The sequence below is a fragment of the Heloderma suspectum genome, chromosome 4, assembly GCF_057233095.1.
Source record: "Heloderma suspectum isolate Gila_16-S chromosome 4, 16-S_ref, whole genome shotgun sequence".
Taxonomy (NCBI): Eukaryota; Metazoa; Chordata; class Lepidosauria; order Squamata; family Helodermatidae; genus Heloderma; species Heloderma suspectum.
Genome location: NC_139461.1, coordinates 173530605 through 173546140, shown reverse-complemented (window position 1 = coordinate 173546140; position 15536 = coordinate 173530605). Strand labels below are relative to the sequence as shown.

At 48.3% G+C, this 15536-nt stretch overlaps 1 protein-coding gene across 1 annotated transcript in view; it reads left to right on the top strand.

Moving 5' to 3' along the window:
* Positions 1 to 593: 593 nt before the first annotated feature.
* RGS8 (regulator of G protein signaling 8) overlaps positions 594 to 15536 on the top strand; it is a 62954-nt gene continuing 48011 nt past the window's right edge. The window contains exon 1 of the mRNA XM_084848190.1: positions 594 to 701. Coding sequence (XP_084704316.1) covers positions 594 to 701 — 108 coding nt within the window. The remainder of the gene's footprint in view (positions 702 to 15536) is intronic.

The window sequence follows — 15536 nt, the reverse complement described above, 5'->3', positions numbered from 1 at the left end:
CCCCTCCCCGATCCCCAGCCCTCGGCTGCTGCACATACAAAAATCCAGCTGGACACATGGCTGCAAGGGTTGGAGCAGCAGCCTCGGCCAGCCAGGTCTCCGTAATACATGTATCAGTCTAGAAATATGAATCAAACGAGCTGTTGGCTCATATACCCTTTGCTTTTCTAGTGAAGCTAAAATTAAACCCCAGTAAACAGAAAGGTGAATTCCAACGCAGCCCTCCCCTGCTGCAGTTCTCATAATCCAGCAATCCCAGCGGAATCAGCCTCCCCTTTTACACTTGGAATGGCTGAATTTGAGGGAGGGGGCCTCGGGCAGGAGTCAGTGTGGTGGAATAACGAGAATAAGTCAGGCTGTGAGCCTGTGCACCCTGCCCTGTCCTTTGTGCATTTCTCTATGCACACATCTGAGGGAGCATCCTCACCCTGTCATTTCTCCCCGGTCTCTCTCCGTTTTTTCCCCCCTCCCTGCCTTCCCACCAGCTCTTCTTTCATGAGCCGCAGAGCGAACAAGCCCGGCTCAGCAGCATGTTACTAAGGCTGTTCTAGACAGATCACTGTGGTCAGGCTGGCTACCCTTCGAGCTCTCCGATGTACCAGAAGGCTGCAGACTCAGTCGTTCAGGGCCTCAGCAAACCATGCCCATCCAGTAGCAGCCCAACCCAAGCAGCCTCTGCTGTACGGACCGCTAAGAGACAGGTAAGAAATGGGTGCTTGCGATTGTGACAGGAAAGATGCCTAGTGTGACCTGTGTGATGGGACCACAGGCCTCTCGATTCTCTGATCAGACTTACTCTCCTCAGCATTTGGGGGATTTAGCCTATTGCCATTTTCTGTAGGGCAGTTGGAGTGAAGAGGTAAGGAGGGTGCAGAGTCCTTCTTCCTCTGTCACCCCCCATTCTTATCACTCTGGTATCCTCTCAATATGTTAATTGTATATCCTCTCAATATCCTCTCAATATGTTAATTGTAATAAATAAATAAAATAAATAATTGGTCTGTAGCCTCTCCAGAATGACTGAAAGAAATGAGATGGTGCTGTACTCCATTCTGTTCTCACACAAATCCTCACACCCCCTTCTTCAGAGTAGATAGCAAATCAATTCCAAATTATACTGCGTCTTGGGGAGGTATTTGTTGCAGTGCGATTAACTGAAAGCTTTACAAAAAAATAATAATTAAGAATAGAACAGTGGTGACAATGAGCTCCTCTGTTCACAAACACAAGGTGTCCTTCCTTGCATTTAATTGTTTCATTCATATTTCTTTTGAAAGAAGATTGCTTGCCATTTGCTTTTTGCTGTTTGGCATTCTGGCTATTCATGCTGCTCTGATAAACAGCAGTGATTAGCACCTTCATAGACTTGGCTGCGGCTTCTGCTTCTTTTTCTTTTAAAAAAAAATTGGAATGGAAGGTGAGTGGGTTGCAGCATTAATGCAAGTTCACCGAGGGACGGTGAGAAAGCTTGCAAACAGAACCGAGAAAGTAAAGGCCAACTGGAGAGTGTTGGCTAAAGCACCCAGTAGACTGCTTCTTGTTCAGGTGTCTTGATGGTCAGGTGACTGACAGGTGTGGCATGTACATCCAGGGGCAAAAGAAACAAGAAAGGCACTCATCTCTTTCCAAAATCAGTGGTACAGGAGAGACTATATCTGATCGTATGGCTGCCTTGCACCTAGGGTAGGGATGTAGAGATTGTGTGAAATCCATCCCATCTGTCTTTTGCAGATTGTCAGGTGCCTTTCGTTCCCTTGTCCGCCCATTGGCAAAATTGGGGAGGGGTGTTTCCGAATTTGTGCAAATTCGCATCTGCGTAAATCTGCTATTGTGCAATTTTGTGCATGCAAAAATGCACAAATTCCCCAAAATGCACATTTTCACACTTTAGCCTATGGGGAAAATGCACATTTTTGGCAGTTGTTTTTATTTTGCGTATTTTTCTACGACAAAATTTGTGCAAAATTCAGGAAAGTTAGAAAATCAATCCATAAGTTAGCAGAATCTGCCTGACAGGGGAAAAGCTGGTCTGCTGAGGGTCGGATTAATGAAAATCCAAACTCATTTGGTTCCATTGCGTATTTCTCTGTCATCCCTAACCTAGGGCTGCTGAGTTTTCTTGCAGGGCTCCTGAACCTTTGGTTGACAAGCAGAATTTCTGCACAGGGAGTATGTCCATCATTTTCATCTGCATGCTGGGAAAAGCTTCACTTGGTGAATTTCTGCTTGATACACAGGTCTTAAAGGCACAAAAGTCTTACCAGAAGAAACCGTTACCAATTCTACTCACTCCCATATTTGAGGCTCCTACTCTTTTGCGACTTCTGCTCTTAAATCAAAACCAACAAGGACAGGTTACACATACACAGTAGTGTGACCAAAAAATGAAATCCAGTGCTGTGTTATACAGATGAAGGGGCGGGGCTATGCAGATATTGAGTGGCCCGGTTCTCAGTTCTCCTACTACATGCTGTAAAACAAAGTTAATGGGCTACAGATGCTTCTACTGATGCTGCTTTGGGTGAACAGCTGAAGCCACCCCATGACTGACAAACTGGAAGGCATTACTTACGCAGACTGTGTATTGTGGGGAATGCTGTTATAATTTGTTTCTTCACATTTATTTATTTATTTATTTTACAAATTTTAATATCCCACCCTTCCGTACAACTTAAGTTTTTTCAGGGCAGTTCATAGTACAGAACAATAATAAAAGAAATCAAACTATAGTAACACACTTAAACTACAGATGAAGAGCATCTCTACACTGGCCTAAAATCCCGCATTTAAAGCGGGGCTTTCTGCTTCCATTTTAAATGTAGGATCACAATAGACTCCCTTTACACATGTTTCCTTCCCCCCTCCTTTTCCCCCGTATCTGAGTCTCCCATGTGTTTCATTATACAGCCACTAGATGACGCTGTGGTCTAGCTCCTCTTATGTGGGTTTTCCTCTTTTCATGGAGGGAACTGAGGCGGAACTCAAGCACTGTAATTTGATAGCTCATTATCTCTGATCTTTCAAAAAAACAGAATAAAGGTCATTTAGTGTGGGAGATGCCCTGGAGGTTGACAACGTCATCTAAAGGACCCACAAACCAATCTCAATCGCAGGATAAAAGCTCTATGTGAAGAAGCCCTAAAAGGAGAAAATAGCGACCATTAATCCATAAAAGCAGATGAAAAAGTTCAAAATCTGGGTAAATTAAAAAATGTCTTTGCTTGGCCCTGAACAGATAAAAGACATGCCACCAGGGATGCCATTTTGGGGGTGAGAGTTCCGTAAATGAAGCACCACCATTGGAAAGGCTCTTTCCCAAGTCACCCTTTGCCTATAGGTGGGGGTGCTATGAGAAGGGCCTCAGATGATCTCAGAACTTGGGCAGATACAAGTAGGTGCAGAGGGCTGTGATAAAATATCTAGGTCCCAAGCTGTGGCATGAGTTCTCCCTGTTTTTACCCATAATTTGTGACGTGCAAACTTGCCTTGGTTCAAACTGGAACTGGGCTCGGTAAACAGCTATCTCCCCAAAACAGTGTTGGAAAATACCTTGATTTTCTCAAACCCAATTCCAAATTGGGACCTTGTTTGCACCAAACACCTCTTGCAATGGGGTCCCCCTCCTTCCCCACGACCATGTTCTTTTCCCTTAAACTTACCTGGCAGTGCTGGTATAGCAGTGGAGATTATGGGGGGGGGGGTCACACTGGAAGCTTCTGTACAAAACCTCCCTTCCTCCTCTATTAGTGCCTAGAATGCTGCTATGGCAGTGTTCCAGGCACCAGGGAGCCTGTAAAATGAAGCACTCTGGGGCATTTGGGTCTATTCATCCGTAGCATAGATGCCTTAAAGAGCTACATTAACCACATGGCATGCTATGGGTGTCAAGTGCCCTGGAAACATGTCCCAGGACTCTGGGACATATAGTTTCCAGGGGTTCTGGAATCCATAATATGGACTTAGGTGCTCTGGAGAACTACATTTTCCTAGGCTCTCTAGGGAGGGAATAATTGCACAGACCTCCAACAAGATCTCTGTGTAGCTGCAGCCTCCAAGTAAATAGGAAAAGAAGAGGGCAGAGGGGAGGCAGCCAGGACTGATGGTGCAGGTGAGCTTTTTACTTCATTTGTTGTTGTGCCCAACAGGTAGTAAAAGGTTTGGATGGTGGTGGTAAGTTTGCCATTATGAGCCTCCCTTTTTCAAAATTTGGCAGCATCACTGTCTGGAATGTGTAGAATAACTTATCCTATGTTCTGACAACATTGCACTGTGTGTTTCTCTGCCCCCACCAACCAGTGATGTGGAGTAGGGGCTGGGGAAACACACACAGCATAATGGGATAAACCCCATCTTCCTGTAACATACAATTCTGCCTGAAAAGGTTTGCAAATTCACGATAGAAAACCAGGAGGGCACCCAGTAGAATCCTCTGTTCAAGTAACAATGATGACTCTGCTGCTAACATCACCTGGCCCTCTCCTCTCCTCTCCTCTCCTCTATCCAGGTACATAATAGTCATTGGAAAAATCTTCCAGGGCCACAGTAAGCCACTGGTGTGCATTTCCATCCATTTGCCAAATTTATCTTTGGCATGTCACTTTTCAAGCATTTTCCAATGCATGTTGAAGGCTTACAATGCAAACATTCCTACTCAGAGGTTAAGTCCTACTGAATTCAGTTGGGCTTACTCTGATGTGAGCTTTAATCTTCTACATGGGGATGGATACACACAGCTGGCTTACCATAGGCTTGGAGACAGTGTACATAGGATTTTAAAGCACATTTCCCACAGTTGCCATACATGCTGAAGGTGTCTGTGTGGGCCTTAATGGGAACTTCAGCTCTTGGAGGAAAAGGGGTTCTAGGAAAGAGGGCAAGTCGGCAACAATTGACATTCCGGTGAACGTTTTTGTTGAAATGGAAAAGAAAAGGTACTGGGGGTAGGGGGAAGGATACAAGTTATGATCTGAGAAACCCTTGATTTAAATCTTCCCCCAGCCATGAAATCAGATGGCCTGAGGCAAGCAACTATAGCCTCAGTCTCCACCCCATCTGCAATAGCAATATTGGCCTAACTTACAGGATTGTTGCAAAGATCACTGTGATAATGTATGTGCAGCTTTCTAACAACTGAAAAACACCATATACATTCTATGCCTTCTTACTATCAAATAGCTACTCTCAAGCCTGGAAGAGGTGCAAATAGGCATTGTGCATCACCTGAAATGAAGGTGTAAAAATGAATGCAATTTGCTAGACTTTGTCAGATAGAGCAGGGGTCCCCAACCCCCGGGCCACGGACCGGAACCGGTCCGTGGCCTGTTAGGGACCGGGCCGCAGTAGGGGTGTGGGAACCCCCCCTTACCTTGGGTCCATGGGGGGGGGGAGGCGATCCGTCCCTCTCCCCCACCCCGGAATCCTTGCTGGCCCTGGCCGGCTCCGGCCCTGTTATTTGCAGTAATAGCCTATTACTGCAAAGAACGGGGACATAAATGGCATCTGCTATGCGGACGCCATTTGTGTCCCAGCAGTCAGAAGTCTTCCCTCGGCCAGAGCTGGCCAGCAGCTCCGTGGCGAGTCCAGGGCCAACGAGGATTCGGGGGGGGGAGGGACAGATCGCCTCCCCTGTGGACCCAAGGTAAGGGGGGTTCCCACACCCCTACTGCAGCCCGGTCCTATCCCCCCCCCAGTCCATGGAAAAATTGTCTTCCACAGACTGGTCCCTTGTCCCAAAAACGTTGGGGACTGCTGAGATAGAGTATTAATGAAATCAGCCAGGTGGAAGAACCCAGCAGTATTTGGTAGGTCAGGGTTGAGCCTCACGATTGGGGGCTGGTCCAGTGCCAGAGCTGTTTATTCACTGAAGGAACACTGCTGGGCCATGTTTCCGTGACAACGGAAGGAGAAGATAATGGAGGAGTACTGGAATTTTTTTTAAAGGAATCAGTTTTGCTGCAAGCAGGGCTCTGTGAGCAGATTCTCTGCAGCACTAAAAATCACTTCACAGAACATACTTCCTGGTGGGGTTGAGGGTTGGAGTGAACGTCATCTGACTGGCAGGGGCTGCTCAACCAATAATGGCCTCCTCCATCGGCCAGAGAACCAAGGGCCACTGGGCGGCTGCTGCTCCTGCCTCCCAGGAAGAACATTATTACAAGGGTGAGACCAACCTGTTCCTATACATCAGCCAGAGAGGGAGGAGCTGCATGGAGCTCGTTCCACCTGTCCCTGCTAGAAAAAAAAGACAGCTTTCGGTCAACCCTGAAAGGCTTATAACTTGGGTGAACCACTCAGGCGAGCCATAAGGGAGCAGAGAGCCTGGGTTGTAGTTTTTAGAAATTGTTGATGAGTGGTGGGCTTTGGGGTTGTCTTTGTGATTTTAGGGGTGGGGTGCCCACCTGATAGGCAGAAGTGAGAGAGGCATGTGTCCACCTGGCAGAGGCAGCGGGGGGAGTTCTGGGGACCAGACCATACTGAGGCTGGGTGGCAGATGCTGGCGGAGCGCTAGGGGCAGGCCATGCTGGGTAAGGGGAACAGGGGAGAGAGACGTAATATCTGTCCCCTGTTCCAGGCCTGTCCAGAGCCAAAGGATGGCTGGGGGATATGTGACTCCATCCTCTGGCCTTCGTCTGCTGCTGTGTAATGCCAGGTCTGTTCCCCATAAAATATCTCTCATCCATGACATGATCCTGGATGAGGGTGTGGACCTGGCATGTATTACGGAGACCTGGCTAGATGAGGCCACTGCTCCCACTCTTGCGGTCATTTGCCCAGCTGGATTTTCATATGTGCAGCAGCCAAGGCCTGGGGGTCAGGGAGGGGGAGTGGCTGTTATCTACCAGGAGTCCTTCATCCTCACCAGACTCCCTCTCCGGGAGAGCAGGGTTGCTGATTGCATGTACTAGAGGTTGGGCCTAAAGGGCAGTCTGAGTATTCTGCTTGTGTACTGTCCACCCCACTTCATGACAGACTCACTGGCTGAGGTGCTTGAGGTGGTCTCTGATGTGCGTGTGCAGTCTCCTAACTTGTTGGTGTTGGGGGACGTCAATATACATTCGGAGGCCATCCTCGTGGGGGCGCCTGGGGATTTCATGGAGACCATGACTTCCTGGGAGCTGCACCCTATTCCAACTGGGCCAACCCATATAGCCAATCATGCGTTAGACCATGTGTTTGCTTCCACAGAGGTGGGGAGTGATCTGGAAATTGGGGATATATCCACCACCCCATTGTCATGGTCAGATTACTCCCTGGTGGGGTTGGACTTCTTGGTTCCACAACTCCTCCGCATGGGTGGAGGACCCATTACAATGCCGGTCCCAGGTGTCTTATGAATCCAGATGGATTCCTGACTGTGCTTGGGGATTCTTTGGAGCACGCAAACGGCCGCTTGGTTGAGGCCCTGGTGGATGGCTGCAATCACTGGGGCATTAGACTGGGTGGCTCCGAAATAGCCTCTCCCCCTGAACAGAGCTCAAACTGCACCATGGTTCACCCCATGGTTGCGAGCTCTGAAATGGGAGGTGAGACGGCTAGAGCACTGGTGGCGGAAATCTTGCTCCGAAGACGATTGGACACAGGTTAGAGCTGTAGCTTCAGCCTACCACGTGGCGACAACAGGAGCAAAAAAAGAATTTTTAAGCTGCCTCTATTGTATCTGCAAAGTGCTGTCCCAGGAGGCTGTTCCAAGTGGTCTGGAACCTGGTCGGTCCAGTTGTTCCAGAACCAATGGAGCATTCTAAGGCCTCCTGTGATGAGTATCCAAAGCACTTTCCAGATAAAATTGGCCCGATTAGGAGTGCTATTCCATGCGCTGTGGATACAGTTAGTGAATGAGAGGTGGCCAGTGGCAGACCGGTTGTGTGGGATCAGTTCTAGCTTCTTCCTTCTGAGGAAGTGGACAAGGTGCTTTCGTCTTTAAGGCCGACCACATGCTTACTCGATCCTTGCCCATCTTGGCTCATTATGAGCTGCAGGGAGAGACTTTGGGAGGGGATCAAGGCGGTGGTCAATGCCTCCCTCGAGGAGGGAGTGATGACATCAGTCCGCAAGGAGGTGGTGATAAGATCACTGTTAAAGAAGCCCTCCTTGGATCCCCAAGACTTGAACAACTTTCGCCCGGTCTCGAATCTGCTGGTTTGAGGTAAGGTGATTGAGTGGGTGGTGGCTTTGCAGTTAAAGGCACACTTGGAAGAAGCTGATTATCTGGATCCATTTCAATCGGGCTTCAGGCCTGGACATGGGACAGAAATGGCCTTGGTAGCCTTGGTGGCCCCTTCATGGATCACTGCCTTGTTGTGGCGAAGGGGCTGGTGTAACTCAGTGAAGCCATAAGCTATGCCATGCAGGGCCACCCAAGACAGACAGGTCATGGCAGAGAGTTCTGACAAAATGTGATCCACTGGAGAAGGAAATGGCAACCCACTCCAGTATTCTTGCCAAGAAAACCCCATGGAACGTATCACAAGGCTAAAAGAGATGACGCCGGAAGATGAGCCCCTCAGGTCGGAAGGTGTCCAATATACTACTGGGGAAGAGCAGAGGGAATTTCCAAGTAGCGCCAGAAAGAGTGAAGCGGCTTGGCCAAAGCTGAAAGGACACTCAGCTGTGGATGTGTCTGGTGGTGAAAAGAAAATCCGATGCTGTAAAGAACAATATTGTTTAGGAACCTGGAATGTCAGATCAGTGAATCAAGGTAAGCTGGAGGTGGTCAAACATGAGACGGTAAGATTGAACATCAACCTCTTGGGAATCAGCGAACCAAAATGGACAAGCATGGGCGAATTTAATTCAGGTGACCATTAGATCTACTACAGTGGGCAAGAATCCCTTAGAAGAAATGGAGTAGCACTCATAGTCAATAAAATGGTGGGAAAAGCAGTACTGGGGTACAATCTCAAAAACGATAGAATGATCTCAGTATGAATCCAAGGCAAACCATTCAACATCACAGTAATTCAAGTCTATGCCCCAACCACTGAGGCTGGAGAAGCTGAGGTTGATCGGTTCTATGAAGACCTACAACACCCTCAAGAACTAACACCAAAAAAAGATGTCCTTTTCATCCTAGGCGATTAGAATGCTAAAGTAGGAAGTCAAGAAATCACCGGGATAACAGGCAAGCATGGCCTTGGTGTACAAAATGAAGCAGGACAAAGGCTAATAGAGTTTTCCCAAGAGAACACGCTGATCATAGCAAACACTCTTTTCCAACAGCACAAGAGGCGACTCTACATATGGACATCACCAGATGGTCAATATCGAAATCAGATTAATTATGTCCTTTGCAGCCAAAGATGGAGAAGCTCTATACAGCCAGTAAAAACAAGACCTGGAGCTGACTGTGGCTCAGATCATGAGCTGCTTCTTGCAAAATTTCGGCTTAAATTGAAGAACGTCGGGAAAACCACTAAACCGTTCAGGTATGACCTAAATCATATCCCTTATGAATATACAGTGGAGGTGAGGAATAGATTTAAGGGATTAGACCTGATAGACAGAGTGCCTGTGGAACTATGGACGGAGGTCCATAACATTGTTCAGGAGGCAGCAACTAAATCCATCCCAAAGAAAAAGAAATGCAAGAAAGCAAAGTGGCTGTCTGATGAGGCTTTACAAGTAGCTGAGGAAAGAAGGGAAGCGAAAAGCAAGGGAGAAAGGGGAAGATATATCCAACTGAATGCAGATTTCCAGAGGATAGCAAGGAGAGACAAGAAGGCCTTCTTAAATGAACAATGCAAAGAAATCGAGGGAAACAATAGCATGGGAAAGACTAGAGATTTTTTCAAGAAAATCGGAGATCTCAAGGGAACGTTTTGTGCAACAACGGGCATGATGAAGAAGGCAGGGACCTAACAGAAGCAGATGAGATTAAGAAGAGGTGGAAAGAATACACAGAAGAACTATACAGGAAAGATCTTAATGTCCCTGATAGCCATGATAGTGTGGCCACTGAACTTGAGCTGGACATCCTAGTAGGGATGGCAGAGAATTCCACCACGGATCTCGGTGAGGCCGAATGCCAGTGCATTCGGCCCCCCGAAATCTGTGGCGGAACGGCCTGCCACCCCCCACCCCCCCACAGATCCCCCCCGGGACAAGACTTACCTGGGGCGGATCTTCCGGGTGGCGGCGGCTACGGCGGCGGCTGCGGCTAGGGATGTACGAAATGTACTTACCTTTCCATGGATTATGTTTATGGTGGGGGGGAGGCGTTCAGTCCCTCCCCCCGGAATCTTCAACGGAGGGGGAGGCGCTCCGTTCCTCCCCCCCAGAATCCTCAATGGCCGACTGCGCTCCTCGGCGGCTCCGCGGAGCAGCCGGCCAGGCCCAGGCCAGAGCCGTCCACAGCCGGATTTCCGGCCACGGAGGGCTCTGGGTAAAAAAAAAAAAACGTGTACGCAAATGGCGGCGGCTATGGCCACCGCCATTTGCATTCCTTATTTTTGGCCGTCTTAGTCTACGTAAATATTTACGTAGGCTAAAACGGCGAATCAAAAAGGGACGCAAATAGCGTCCGCTACGCTATTTGCATTCCCCTTATTTTCGCCATCTTAGTCTACGTAAATATTTACGTAGACCAAGACACCAAAAATAAGGAACGCAAATGGTGGCGGCCGTAGCCGCTGCCATTTGCGTATGCGGTTTGTTTGTTTTTTTAACCCAGCCATGATAGGCTACGTAAATCTTTACGTAGCCTATCATGTCTTGAAAAAAGAAACAAAAACCACAAGTCTGCAAATGGCGGTGGCGGCAGCTGGTCAGAAGACCAGCCGCCACCGCCCGGAAGATCCACCCCCTGTAAGTCTCGTCCAGGGGGATCCGCGGGGGGATGGGGGGGTGGTAGGCCATTCCGCCACAGATTTCGGGGGGCAGAATGCACCGGCATTCGGCCTCACCGAGATCCATCGCGGAATTCTCTGCCATCCCCCTAGCTGCGGCGGCTGGTCTTCTGACCGGCTGCCACTGCCACCATTTGCAGTCTTGTCGAGTTTTTTTTTTTTTACAAGACGTGATAGGCTACGTAAAGACTTACGTAACCTATCACGTCTGGCTTAAAAAAAAAAAGTACGCAAATGGCGGCGGCTACGGCCGCCACCATTTGCATTCCTTATTTTTGGCCATCTTAGTCTACGTAAATATTTACGTAGACTAAGATGGCGAAAATAAGGGGAACGCAAATACCGTAGTGGACGCTATTTGCGTTCCCCCTTATTTTCGCCGTCTTAGTCTACGTAAATATTTACGTAGACTAAGACGGCCATAAATAAGGAACACAAATGGCGGCGGCCATAGCCGCCGCCATTTGCGTATGTGCGTTTTTGTGGTTTTTTTAAGCCAGAAATGATAGGCTACGTACGTTTTTACGTAGCCTATCATGGCTGACTACAGGGACGCAAACGGCGGTGGCTACGGCCGCTGCCATTTGTGTCCCTGCTAGCCAGCGGCTGGAAGTCTGGCTGCTGGCGGAGCTGGCCGGCGGCTCCGTGGAATCCCTGTGTAGCGGAGCCGGCTGGCCAGGATTCTGGGGGGAGGGACGGAGTTTCATACATCCCTACATCCTAGAGAGTGAAGTCAAGTGGGCCTTACGAAGCGTTAGTAACAACAAAGCTAGCGGAGATGACAGTATTCCAGCTGAGCTATTTAAAATCCTAAAAGATGATGCTGTTAAAGTGCTGCGCTCAATATGCCAACAAATTTGGACCACTCACCAATGGCCATGAGACTGGAAAAGGTCAGTTTACATTCCAATTCCAAAGAAGGGCAATGCCAAAGAGTGTTCAAACTACCGTACAATTGCGCTCATTTCACATGCCAGCAAGGTTATGCTCAAAATCCTACAAGCTAGGCTTCAGCAGTATGTGAACCGAGAACTACTGGAAGTACAAGCTGGGTTTCAAAGAGGCAGAGGAACTAGAGATCAAATCGCCAACATTCGCTGGATCATGGAGAAAGCAAGAGAATTCCAGAAAAACGTCTATTTCTGCTTCATTGACTACGCTAAAGCCTTTGATTGTGTGGATCACAACAAACTGTGGCAAATTCTTAAAGAGATGGGGGAGTACCTGACAACCTTACCTGTCTCCTGAGAAACCAGTACAAGGGTCAAGAAGCAACAGTAAGAACCGGACATGGAACAACCGATTGGTTCAAAAGTGGGAAAGGAGTACGACAAGGCTGTATATGGTCTCCCTGCTTATTTAACTTATATGCAGAGTACATCATGAGAAACGCTGGGTTGGATGAATCACAGGTCGGAATTAAGATTGCCGGGAGAATTATCAACAACCTCAGATACGCAGATGATACCACCCTAATGGCAGAAAGCAAAGAGGATCTAAAGAGTCTCTTGTTGAGGGTGAAAGTGGAGAGTGCAAAAGCTGGCTTGAAACTCAACATTAAAAAAACTAAGATCATGGCATCTGGCCCCATCACTTCCTGGCATAGAGAAGGGGAAGAAATGGAAGCAGTGACAGATTTCATTTTCTTGGGCTCCAAGATCATCGCAGACGGTGACTGTTGCCATGAAATTAAAAGACGCTTGCTCCTTGGGAGGAAAGCTATGGCACACCTAGACAGCATAGTAAGAAGCAGAGACATCACCTTGCCGACAAAGGTCCATATAATCAAAGCTATGGTTTTCCCAGTAGTAATGTATGGCTGTGAGAGCTGGACTATAAGGAAGGCTGAGCGCAGGAGAATTGATGCTTTCGAACTGTGGTGCTGGAGAAGACTCTTACGAGTCCCCTGGACTGCAAGGAGGTCAAATCAGTCCATCCTAAAGGAAATCAACCCTGAGTGCTCATTGGAAGGACAGATACTGAAGCTGAAGCTCAAATATTTTGGCCACCTAATGCGAAGAGAAAACTCCCTGGAAAAGACCCTGATGCTGGGAAAGATTGAAGGCAAAAGGTGAATGGGACGGCAGAGGATGAGATGGCTAGATAGCATCACCGATGCAATGAATATGAACTTGAGCACACTCCGGGAGAGAGCGGAGGACAGGAAGGCCTGGAGTGCTATGGTCCATGGGGTCACGAAGAGTCGGACACGACTTAACGACTGAACAACAACAACAAACCTTGGTGGATGATATGGGAAGGGCTCTGGATAGGGGCAAATGCTCCTTCCTTGTTCTCCTCGATCTTTCAGCAGCTTTTGTTACTGTCGACCATGGTATCCTCCTGGACCACCTAGAGGGGTTGGGCACAGGGAACACTCTATTATGGTGGTTCTGTTCCTTCCTCTCTGGCAGGTACCAGAGGGTAGCTCTGGGGGAGGAGACTTCAGACCCTTGACTGCTCACTTGCAGAGTGCCACAGGGTTCTATTCTCTCCCCGATGTTATTTAACGTCTATGTGAAGCCACTGGGGGCAATCATCAGGAGGTTTGGGATGCAGTGTCACCAATATGTGGATGACACGCAACTCTACCTCTCATTAAAATCCTTGCCAAGGTTGGCTGTAGAAACCCTGTCCAAATGTCTGGAGTCAGTGAGTGGCTGGATGGAAAGGACTAAGTTGAAACTGCACCCCAACAAAACCAGAGTACTTTTTGTGGGAGACAAGGGAGGTTGAGGGATACTGACCTGGTGTTTAATCTGGTGCGGCTACCCATAAAGGATCAGGTCTGTAGTCTGGGGGTCATTTTATACTCACAGCTGTCCATGGAATCTCAGGTGTCAGCCGTGAGCTGGGCAGCGCTGTACCAACTCCATCTGATATGGCGTCTGCACCCTCACCTTCCCGACCATCTGCTCCCATCAGTAGTTCATGCCCTGATTTCCTCTCGCATAGATTACAGTAATGCGTTCTATGTGAGGTTACCCTTGAAGACAGTTCAGAAGTTGCAGCTGATGCAGAATGCAGTGGCCCACCTGATTAAAGGCAGCTGTCAGTGAGACCACAGCACTCCAGTGCTGAAGGAGCTGCACTGGTTACCAGTTGTTTTCCGGGCCCAATTCAAGGTGTTGGCATTGATCGTTAAAACCCTATATGGTTCCAGCCCAGTCTATCTTAAGGAGCGCCTCCAACAACACCAGGGACACTACTCAACGAGATTGGCCTCAGCAGGCCTTCTGTCTGTCCCATCAGCCCGGAAAGCTAGGCTGGTGAGGACTAGGGAGAGGGCCTTTTCTGTGGTGGCCCCCACTCTGTGAAATTCCCTCCTGAGTGACCTCTGCCATGCGCCCTGTTTGATGAGTTTCTGCCAGGCTTTAAAAACCTGGTTTAGGCAGGCATTTGGGGTGGGTTAGGGTTTTTTTAGTGCAGTGTTGTTTTGTTATGTTGTTTTGTTCAGTTGATTATGTACATTCGTTGTATTTCATGTTATTAGTATTGTACGCCGCCTAGAGTGGCCATGTAGCTGGCCAGATGGGTGGCTAATAAATCTAAATAAATAAATAAATAAATAAGAGAGGCTTCCCCCCTTCCTTCTTTCTCCTGAAGCTCCAGATGCACCTGTATTTCAGGAGCAAGCCTCATTGAGCACAATAGGAGTTACTTCTGAGTAGAATATGCTGTGCTGAGTAGCATATGCTGTGCTGGGAAAGAGAGGCGTGGGGTGGGGGGGAGAACACAAAGATGGAAACCAGCCCCCATTTTAACCTGCAGGATCTCTATAATGAATTTGGCATACAAGCTTCAAAAGAATCCTCAAGCTTCCTAATGCCTTGCTGTGTTTGATCGCTGTAACAAAGGAGGGGGGAAGTACTTACTTCCTATGTGTACATTTGGCAGACAAGCCTCATTGAGCATAACGGGTGTTACTTCTGAGTAGACACACATATGCTTGTGGTGGGAAACACAGGGGCAGGAGACAGGGAACACTCCTTGACTGGGGTCACAGTGAAAGGCACACCCCTGGGCAGGGCTAGCATACCCGAGCTAAATGCAGGGGTTGGAGCATACAACCACTATACCAGGGAGAACCCGACTTAAGGAAAAAAATCGGACTTCAAGCAGTCTCAGGAAATCTGCTTTTTCCCTGATAAGCTCTGGGGTGGCTGCTGGATGGGCATGACGTCATCCATCCCTAAGGACCTCAACACACAGCCGGCTTGGAGTAAATTGCTGGTAGAAACAGGCCCCTGGTCTTTGTCCCAGAGGGTGGGAGGGGTGGTTGGATATAGGAGGGGTTGCGATGAACCATTGTCATGGTCAGACCACTTCCATGCAAACATCAGAGAAGTGCATAATCATGGAGGCTAATTACTCCCACTGGCAAAAAGGAAGTGCAGGGCAATTCTGAATGCTCAAAAGAGTGCTCTAGGGGTTTGATGTGTTGGAAAGGCAGGCTAGTTACTCTAGTTACCTAGGTTACTCAGGGAACAGCCAGGTGAAAGGCACATCCATAGGATCCCCCCAATCATACTGAATTTAAAGCGGAGGGATGGGCACACAGCAGCTGAACCGCAGGAGAGCTGAATTAAAGAAAAACAATGGAGTAAAAGTATTCTGCAAAGTTGTGGCTTCCCCACAGGTAAACTCCAGAGTGGCTGCAGACTGGCCACGATGTCATCTGCCACAAAAGAACTC